At 47.7% G+C, this 10,504-nt stretch overlaps 1 protein-coding gene across 1 annotated transcript in view; it reads right to left on the bottom strand.

Annotated features, from left to right (window-relative positions):
- Positions 1-1,542: 1,542 nt before the first annotated feature.
- Positions 1,543-10,504, bottom strand: part of LOC310827144 (uncharacterized protein) — a 91,705-nt gene continuing 82,743 nt past the window's right edge. Inside the window, exon 2 of the mRNA XM_083702904.1 lies at positions 1,543-2,880. Within this exon, the coding sequence (XP_083559030.1) occupies positions 1,600-2,664 (1,065 nt within the window). The 5' untranslated portion in view covers positions 2,665-2,880 and the 3' untranslated portion in view covers positions 1,543-1,599. The remainder of the gene's footprint in view (positions 2,881-10,504) is intronic.

Here is a 10,504-nt window from a genome sequence, read left to right as displayed (position 1 = left end):
AGCTGACGAGGCAAAAGAAATTGCAACCTATACAGCCACCGTTGTAGAAGAGAAGATTCCACCAATACATAAACAATTACATCACAAATCAACTCTTTCTTTGATTGAGAAGAGGGAGAAACAAGCAAATTTAAGGGTCAGGGCGGTTCCTGAATTGGAGAAAGATAATTTGATTGAATTTCTTACAAAGGAATTTGCAGACTTTTGGAATCCAGATTTGGAGAAGAACAGCTTCAAGATAGTGAGTGCTTTTAGACTCGGGAAAGGAGGGGAAAAGAATAGAGCAAGAGACTGTTTGATCACCCTCCAAACAAAAGAGGAGAGAGATAAAATCTTGAGTCTGCACTTTCAGAAGACTTTGGTAATACATCAGTCAAGAGTGGAGATATTTAAGGATATTCCGAAACATCTTCTGGACCTTAGGTCCAATTATAAGGACTTGACTGCACTACTGAGAAGTAACAGAATCTTTTTCAGGTGGGAATTCCCTGAAGGCCTGTCTTTCAGCTATAAAGGCAAGAAGATAAGAATAAAATCAGAGGAGGACAAAACCAAATTTTGGAGAGACCACGGAGAAGACCTGCAGAAGAAAGCCGAAGGAGAGTTAATAATAATAATAATAATAATAATAATAATAATAATAATAATAATAATTTATTATTTATACCCTGCCCATCTGGCTGGGCCTCCCCAGCCACTCTGGGCGGCTTCCATAAAAACCAAAAATACAGTAAAATCACACGTTAAAAACTTCCCTGAACAGGGCTGCCTTAAGATGTCTTCTTTTTTATTTTATTTTATTTTTTTTAAATATTTTTTATTAAGGATTTTCTTGTTTTACAGAAGTGTAGTGCCTCGTATTTTTTTCTTCTTCTTCTTCTTCCATGTAACGTTTTTACAAATCCGTTTCATTTGTTGAGGCATTAGGGGGAGAAGAAAACAGAAAGAAAAAAGAAAGGGGGGGTGTGGTGGGTGGGGGGCTAGTGGGAGTAGAGTGAGATTTGGGTTAAAGAGTAGGGGGTAAGTTGTAGGGCGTTTCCTATATGTAGTCATATAGGTGTTTGTTTGGGGTATTTTGGGCCATCTGGCATTTAGCCGGTTGGTCCTAGGTCTCAGCTGGTGTGGAAGGCCGTGTTCAAGGACAGGCCATCCCCCCTGTTGTCTGCGATAGGGGGTGATCAGCGAGACAGTGTGAAGTGACTTTGTAACGTCGCTGTCAGGTATAAGGTTCGTAAGCAATGTTGCCAATGTTATAAGCAACATTGTTGGTGTGTTGGGGTGGGGATGTGGGTGCTGGTACGCTCTGGTGCCACCATATTGCTGGTTGGGTATCAGATTTTAGCCTGATTGTGGGTTGTGTTATTAAGGTTGGAGTTGTTTTTCCTTAGTACGAAGTATGAGGATGTTGAAGTTGTGGGTGATGGGGAATGTGGTTGAGGTCGTCTGGACTGGTGTTGGGGTGAGGGTTTCTGTGGGGGTGCGGGGCTGGGGGGGATGCTGATGGTGTTAACTAAATCTATGTTTTTTGGGGGGGAGAGAGGGGGAAATGGGGGGAGAAATCACCAGTCCTTCGGTTTGTGGGTTTTTTTCCTGGTTGCTTCATTCAGCTGCGGTTGTTGTTGTTGTTGTTGTAGGGTTGTCCATCTGCGATGAATTGGTTTGGTTAATCTTGGTCTGGTTTCTTGTGTCGTATGGCCGGCGGGACGGTTCTGAGCGTTGTGCTTGCCTGTATTGGTTTGCGTTGTTCTGCCGCTTCTGTTGTTTCTTTTTGCTCTGTACCGTCGTCCAGTTGCTTGCTGTTGTTTCCTCGTGGTTGGGGCTGTCACTTGGTGGGTTTGTCGGTTGCCATTCCGGTGGGAGGTCGAGTTCAAGGTTCTTTAGTAGTTGCAGGGCCTCAGGTATGTTGGTAACCATGTGTTGTGTTGTATTGGTTGTTACAATGAGACGGAAGGGGAAGCCCCATCGGTATTTGATCCCTGCTTGTTGGAGACGCTGGGTGCATGGGCGCAGGCTTTTCCTCCGGTTTAGAGTATCCTGAGATAGGTCCTGTAGGGCCAGAATGGGGGTTTCTCCATATCGAAGGTTGGTTGAGTTTCTAAGGTTGTTCCATACCTCTTCCTTCTTTTTGTAGTGCGTGAAGCATACAATGATGTCTCTTGGGGGGGCGCTGGGTTTTGGCATGGGTTTTAGGGCTCTGTGAGCCCTCTCCAAGTCATCTGCCTCAAGTTTCAGGCCTGGGATTGTGTTTTTCAGCCAGCGTATAATTAGGTCTGTTGGGCTTTTCTCCTCTGCTTTTTCAGGAAAGTTGCGGAAGCGGATGTTACAGCGTCTATTGCGATCTTCAAGGTCGGCTTGCTTAATTTTCATCTCTCTGTGTTCTGCTTCCATTTGGTTTACCAGTTCGTCCAGTTTCTTGTTCACACGTGCGTTCTCCTCCCGGTATTGCTCTATTATTTTTTCTTGCATTTGGTTTTTGTTCTCTAGAGCTTCCACTTTGGAGGTTAGATTGTTGATTAGTACCTGCATGGGAGCCATTGTGGCCTTCAGTGTTTCTTCTAATCTTGCTTCCATTTCCCTCAGATCTCGTTTCGTTATTGGGTGGTCATCATCTTGAAGGGGAGTTACCATCTTAGCATTGTTTGCCATCTCCCTGGTTGGTGTCATCTCAGTCTCCCTGATAGTTTTGGTTTGAGGTTGGCTTGGCGTCCACTTGGGGTAGGGCGTGTGGTGGTTAGGAGTTGTGCCAGTGGTGATTCCTGGGTATTGTTGGGTTGTTGAGCTGATCAGGCTTTGTTGGCTGGTGGCTTTTACAGAGCGTTTGGATTAGGCGGTCATTTGTGTCACTTCTAGCCTGTGTTTTAAGAACTTCTCTTGGGTTTTCTGTAGTTGCCTCAGCGGTGCCGCCGAGGCTGGGGGGGAGGGCAGGTAAGCAGAGGTGGGTAGACTAACGGACAGACAGTTCATATAAAGGGAGGGGGGTTAGCAGGTAGAGATGCAAGAGATTAGAGGGGTGGGGCCAGGGGAAATATGTGTTTAGGAGGGGGTTGTATATACCCAAAAGGGGTACTGGGGTCCAGTTAAGGTGGAAATTGGGGTTGGGTGTGCGCTTAGAAACAGAGACAGACAAATAGGCTATATGTAAAGGGTGGAGGGAGAAAAGGGAAGAAGAAGAAGAAGAAAGAGAGAAGAAGGGGGGAGGCGGGGGGAGAGGGGAGATTGGAATAAGAGAGAAGAGAGAGAGAGAGACAAAAAGAGAGTTGAAAGAGAGGAGAGATAGTACAGTAATATCAGAGGTATTAGATTGCAGCAGTAGTTTTAGCTATAGTATGAGGGGGCAAATTATGATAGGGTGATATGAATGTGTGTGTGTGTTTCCTTTAGGGGAAGGGGGGGATGGAGAGAGGGAGGAGGGAGAGAGAATGAGAGGAGGAGGGGGAAGGGTGGGGGAGGGAAGGAGAAGAAAAGAGAGGGGGAGAGGGGAGGAGGGAGGGAGGGTGAGCTGCTGCAATGGTATGGGGGAAAGTCTTATTTTAAAAGAGGGGGTGGGGGGAAAGGGCTCCCCTCTCAAAAACAAACTGACGGACAGGCTAAAAAGGGGGTGGGTTGATTTTAAAAAATAAAAGGGATAGAAAAAAAATTGAGGATGGAAAATGAAAGGTGGGATAAGGGGAAAAAATGAGGAGGGGTGAAGAGAGAGAGGGGAGAGCAAAAAGGGAGAGAAAAATAAAAGGGGGGAGTTGAGGGGGAGAGTATCAGTAACAATAGCAGTGATATAGAGGAAATTTTTGTTTTAAAAGAGAGTGGTGGTCGTAGCTGGGGGCGAAAGATTCCCCCCTCAAGAACAAGCCAACAAATAGACAAGAACGGGCTTTAAAAAGAGAGAGGGGGGAAAGTGTGTGTTTTTTTAAAAAAAAATAAAAAAAATAAAATAAATAATAATATTTCCCCCTAATTATTGTTATTATTTTTTATTTGTAAAAAAGTAATTAAAAATGTACAGGTAAAAGATAAAAATGAGAATTAAAGGTAAAAAAAAGGGGGGTTTGTCTTTAGATAGATAGATAGAGCTTTTTATTTAAAAATGAAAATAAAAATGAGTAAAGTATAGGAAAAAGAGGATAGGTAAAAGAGAGTGGAAAGTCTGGGGCGAAGTGGCAGTCCCAGGAAATGGCCTGTGATGGTTCAGGGCTGTTTTCTGGGTACTGCCATTTTAATTCTTAAGAGGGGAGTTTGAGGTGAAAATAAAATGAGGTTTAAATTGAGGGTGTGTGTGTGTGGAAAAGTGTGTCTTTAAATAGTGTGTAGAAAAGATAGAAATAAAAATAAAGATTCAAATAAAGGGTGGCTGCAGCAGCAGTGGCCCCTCTTTTAAAAAGAAAAATGATAAAAGTAGGTATATGGGGGGGGGAATAAAAAAGAATTTCTTTTTAAAAAAGGGGGAGAGGGGTAAGAAGGGGTTAAAAAAAGGATTTTGTTTGTTGGTTGTTGTTTTTTATAGAAAAAAGGAGAAAAGAAGGGGGTAGTTTCTTCCTTTCTGTGATCTCCTTTGTCATGCGGCTTTGCATGGAGGGGTAGGCTCCGGTCGGCTCAGCCACGTGTTTTTTCGCAGCGTCCTTTGCCTTCCCGTGTTCACCTACCTCCCCTCTTCTTTGTCGGCAGAGATGGGGGCAGCAGCGGCAAAGCTAGGGCTCCTCTTTCTTTCTTTCTTTCTTTCTTTCTTTCTTTCTTTCTTTCTTTCTTTCTTTCTTTCTTTCTTTCTTTCTTTCTTTCTTTCCCTTCTTCCTTCCCCCTTCTCTTTTTCTCCCTCTCTGTGTTAGCTCCACTGTTTTCCTGGATTTGGAGCTCCTCTCGGCTGTTGGGGGGGGGTCGGGTGCCTTTCCGGCTCAATCAAGGTCGTGGGGGTGTGTGTGTTTGGGCTCCCTTGAAAGACACCCCGGGCACCCCCGATTCCTCTCCGTTGGCAGTGTTGGCAGCAGCAGACCTGGGAGCCCGGGAATCGGCCATACAGAGCCTTTCACTCTGGCTGGCTTCAGGAGCTCTTTTCTGCTGCTGCAGCCGCCATGCTGCCTCCCTTAAGATGTCTTCTGAATGTCAGGTAGTTGTTTATTGCTTTGACATCTGCTGGAAGGGCGTTCCACAGGGTGGGCGCCACTACCGAGAAGGCCGTCTGCCTGGTTCCCTGTAGCTTTGCTTCTCGCAATGAGGGAACCGCCAGAAGGCCCTCGGCGCTGGACCTCAGCGTCCGGGCAGAATGATGGGGGTGGAGACGCTCCTTCAGGTATACTGGACCGAGGCCGTTTAGGGCTTTAAAGGTCAGCACCAACACTTTGAATTGTGCTCGGAAACATACTGGGAGCCAATGTAGGTCTTTCAAGACCGGTGTTATATGGTCTCGGCGGCCGCTCCCAGTCACCAGTCTAGCTGCCGCATTCTGGATTAGTTGTAGTTCCCGAGTCACCTTCAAAGGTAGCCCCACGTAGAGTGCATTGCAGTAGTCCAAGCGGGAGATAACCAGAGCATGCACCACTCTGGCGAGACTGTCCGCAGGCAGATAGGGTCTCAGCCTATGTACCAGATGGAGCTGGTAAACAGCTGCCCTGGACACAGATTTGACCTGTGCCTCCATGGACAGCTGTGAGTCCAAAATGACTCCCAGGCTGCGCACCTGGTCCTTCAGGGGCACAGTTACCCCATTCAGGACCAGGGAATCCTCCACACCTGCCCCCCTCCTGTCCCCCAGAAACAGTACTTCTGTCTTGTCAGGATTCAACCTCAATCTGTTAGCCGCCATCCATCCTCCAACCGCCTCCAGAAACTCACACAGGACCTTCACTGCCCTCACTGGTTCTGATTTAAAAGAGAGGTAGAGCTGGGTATCATCTGCATACTGATGAACACCCAGCCCAAACCTCCTGATGATCTCTCCCAGTGGCTGCATGTAAATGTTGAAAAGCATGGGGGAGAGGACAGAACCCTGAGGCACCCCACAAGTGAGAGCCCAGGGGTCTGAACACTCATCCCCCCCCCCACCACTTTCTGAACACGGCCCAGGAGGAAGGAGCGGAACCACTGTAGGACAGTGCCCCCAGCTCCCAGCCCCTCAAGACGGTCCAGAAGGATGTCATGGTCGATGGTATCAAACGCCGCTGAGAGATCCAGCAGAACTAGGAAACAGCTCTCACCTTTGTCCCTAGCCCGCCGGAGATCATCAACCAGTGCGACCAAGGCAGTTTCAGTCCCATGATGAGGCCTGAATCCCGACTGGAAGGGATCCAAATGGTCCGCTTCTTCCAGGCGTGCCTGGAGTTGTTCGGCAACCGCTCGCTCTATCACCTTGCCCAAGAATGGAAGGTTTGAGACTGGGCGATAATTGGCCATTGTGGCCGCATCTAAAGATGGTTTTTTAAGAAGCAGTTTAATAACCGCCTCTTTCAGTGGGTCTGGGAAGGCTCCCTCACGGAGGGAAGCATTCACCACCCCACGAAGCCCATCGCCCAGTCCTTCCTGGCTAGCTTTTATAAGCCAGGATGGGCAAGGATCCAGGAGACAGGTGGTTGGTTTCACTCGTCCAAGCAGCCTGTCCACATCCTCGGAGGTAACAAATTGGAATTGATCCCACTCAACTTGACTAGACAGAACTCTAGCACTCTCCCGCCCTGGCCCTGCTCCCACGGTGGAGTCTACTTCTTCCCGAATCTGAGCGATTTTATCTGCAAAAAACTTTGCAAAATCATTGCAGGAGAATATGTGGCCCGTACTGGGCCCCGATGTTACAGGTGGTTCCGCTAAATTGTGAACCACCTGAAAAAGTCTCCTGCTGCTGTTTTCTGCAGATGCAATAGAGGCGGTGAAGAAATTCTTCTTCGCCGTCGCTATCACCACTTGGTAGGCTCGACGTTGAGCTCTAACCTGTGTCCGGTCAGATTCGGAATGAGTTATCCGCCACCGGCGCTCTAGCCGTCTCAACGATTGTTTCATTGCCCTCAGATCCGTGGAAAACCACGGGGCTCTCCAGGCTCCATGCAATCGGAGAGGGCGCTTCAGAGCCAAACAGTCAATAGCCCTGGTTAACTCCGCATTCCAGCGGGCCACCAGGGAATCAGCTGAAAGGCCATCAACATGGGATAAAGCATCCCCTACCACTCTCTGGAAACCATTTGGATCCATTAAGTGGCGGGGGCGGACCATCCAAATTGGTCCCACCTCCCTGCAGAGGGGATGGGTCACAGAGAAGTCCAGTTGCACCAGGAAGTGATCTGACCATGGCACTTCTTTTGTTTCACTTTTACTTAGTGTCAGATCACCAACATCCATAGAGATAAACACCAGGTCCAAGGCATGTCCGCGGCTATGGGTTGGGCCAGACTTATTCAGGGACAGCCCCATGGAGGCCATGCTTTCCACGAAGTCCCGAGCTGCCCCTTGTAAGGTCGTGTCGGCATGGATGTTAAAATCCCCTAGGACGACCAAGCTAGGTGTCTCCAGGAGAACATCCGCCACGACCTGAAGCAGCTCGGGCAGGGAATCCTTGGTGCAGCAGGGAGGTCGGTACACCAAAAGGAATCCTGTACTGCCCCTATTGCCCAACTTCCAGAACATGCACTCAGAAAACTGGGTCTTCCCAATAGGACGCCTGGTGCAAACTAATGACTTTCTAAAAATCACTGCAACCCCCCCTCCCCGCCCACATGACCTGGGTTGTTGTGCGTAAGAGAAACCTGGTGGACAAGCAGCGGCAAGGACAGGCCCATCTGCTTCAACCAAGTCTCTGTTACACATGCCAGGTCGAGTCCTCCATCCATGATCAAGTCATGGATGGCAGTGGTCTTATGAATCATTGACCTGGCATTGCACAGCAGCACCTTCAGGTCATGTGGGTATCCCTTGCTGATTCTAGTATCCATCCGGTCAGGACCAGACCCGGAGGCAGGAATAGTCCTCAGACAACGACTAAACCTGCCTCCTCTGTAATGACATGGTCTGGTCTTAGCGTAACTCCTCCTCCTACCCGTGATCACTGAGATCGGTTGTCCCAGTGCATTCCCCCCTGTGGAACATGCCCCAGCCATTTTGTGGGCTGGGGCCCACTCCCCGGCAGCCCTGACCCCTCCCCCTAAGAACAAAATAACAACTTACACAAACAAACAAAACCAATAAAACAATACAAACAAAAAAATGTAAAAATTACAAAAACATCAAAATAAAAAAAATAATTCCCCAAACCCAACCAAACATCCATCCCACCCCACCCCCCACATACAAAAAATCCAAAAGAATTTTTTAAAAAACATTTTAAAAACACTCTGTGCCCCTCCTGCAGTAACACTGTCCTAGTGAGGCCTGTCAGGTGGTAAGTGGCAAGAGCAGGGCCCTCAGGCACTCACTCAGGGGAGTCCTCCTGGGCAGCAGGCAGCAAGCAGCAACCAGTCCTTATGAGGCTTCAGGCCCCACCCCAGGCCAGATGGTAAGTGGCAAGAGCAGGGCCCTCAAGCACTCACTCAGAGGAGTCCTCCTGGGCAGCAGGCAGCAAGCACCACGCAGTCCTTATGAGGCTTCAGGCCCCACCCCAGGCCAGATGGTAAGTGGCAGAAAGGAGCAGGGCCCTCGGCACTCACTCAGGGGAGTCCTCCTGGGCAGCAGGCAGCAAGCACCACACAGTCCTTATGAGGCTTCAGGCCCCGCCCCAGGCCAGATGGTAAGTGGCAAGAGCAGGGCCCTCAGGCACTCTCTCAGGGGAGTCCTCCTGGGCAGCGGCAGCAAGCAGCAACCAGTCCTTGTGAGGCTTCAGGCCCCGCCCCAGGCCAGATGGTAAGTGGCAGGAAGGAGCAGGGCCCTCAGGCACTCACTCAGGGGAGTCCTCCTGGGCAGCGGGCAGCAAGCAGCACGCAGTCCTTATGAGGCTTCAGGCCCCGCCCCAGGCCAGATGGTAAGTGGCAAGAGCAGGGCCCTCAGGCACTCACTCAGGGGAGTCCTCCTGGGCAGCAGGCAGCAAGCAGCACGCAGTCCTTATGAGGCTTCAGGCCCCGCCCCAGGCCAGATGGTAAGTGGCAAGAGCAGGGCCCTCAAGCACTCACTCAGGGGAGTCCTCCTGGGCACTTGTAAGTGAAACTCTAGATATACCAGATCTTCCTCCTGAATTAAAAGAGCGTTTAAAGAAGGTGATACCACCAACAGAACAGGAACAGGCACTGGGTGCAGTTGGAGGAGAAGCATAGTACCTCATCATGGCTCTGCAACTATTAAGTTGGAATTGTAACGGTTTGAACTCCCCTCAAAAAAGGAGATCTGGGTTTCATTTATTAAAAAAGGAGCAATTGGATCTGATTTGTCTACAAGAAACTCATATAACAAGGCTACACAGGAAATTATTGGTTAATAAAAGACTTGGTCAGGAGTTTATTTCATCGGACAAGGTAAAAAAAAGAGGAGTTGTGATTTATGCAAAAGAAAGATTGCAACCGAAATTTATATTCAAAGATGACCAAGGAAGATTTGTGGCAGTTGAAATTCAAATACAGGGAGAAATTTTTTTGATAGTAGGCGTTTATGCACCAAATGAGGGGAAATCTGATTTCTTTTAAAAGTTGCATGAGATCTTGATGGACTATTTGGATTACAACGTAGTCCTGCTGGGAGATATGAACGGAGTGGTATCTACACATATGGACAAGGCACAAAAACAGGTAGTCACCAAGGATGGTAGACTACCGAAGACTTTTTTTGAGATGACAGACAACTTGGATTTAGTGGATATTTGGAGAATAAAGAACCCCTTGGCTAAGGAGGGAACTTTCTTTTCTGAAGCCAAAATGACATGGACTAGAATTGACCAAATATGGGTAACTAGAGGAATGGCACCAAAGACTAGGAAAGTGGAAACCTGCCCAAAAACCTGCCCATAATGCCGTCAAGATGGAGATGAAACTAATATCAACTGGTTCCTTCAGATGGAGGATGAATGACACCTTATTTAGAGATGAAGAAGTTTTAAAGAAGGCCCAAAAAACCTTGAGAGACTACTTTGAGATAAATATGAACACCGATGTAGAAAAAAGAGTAATCTGGGACGCTAGTAAGGCGGTTATGAGAGGTTTCTTGATACAACAGAATGCATTAAAAAAGAGAATCCAGAATGAGAAGAAGGAAAAAAAATTGGAGAAAATAAAGGAAGGTGGAAAAAAATTGAGAGCAAAACCCAAATCGCAGGAGATTTTGAGAGAAATAAAGTTATACCAAGTGCAACTTATGAAAATGATGAACCAAGAGATTGAGTGGAAAATTAAACAAATGAGACAAAAGACATTTGAGTCAGCTAACAAATGTGGGAAACTGTTGGCTTGGCAAATGAAAAAAAGACAAAAACAAAATACAATTATAAATTTAGAAGTGGAAGGAAGGAATATACAGAACCCAGTGGAGATCAGAAATTGTTTCCAGAGGTATTTTAAACAACTATATTGTCAGGGGTTCAGGAGCAGAGGCACAGGAGTGGGCGGAGATGGAG

Source organism: Podarcis gaigeae, assembly GCF_964106915.1.
Source record: "Podarcis gaigeae genome assembly, chromosome: 11".
Classification (NCBI taxonomy): Eukaryota; Metazoa; Chordata; class Lepidosauria; order Squamata; family Lacertidae; genus Podarcis; species Podarcis gaigeae.
Note: the sequence above shows the minus strand (reverse complement) of the source record. Positions and strands in the feature narration are given on the sequence as shown.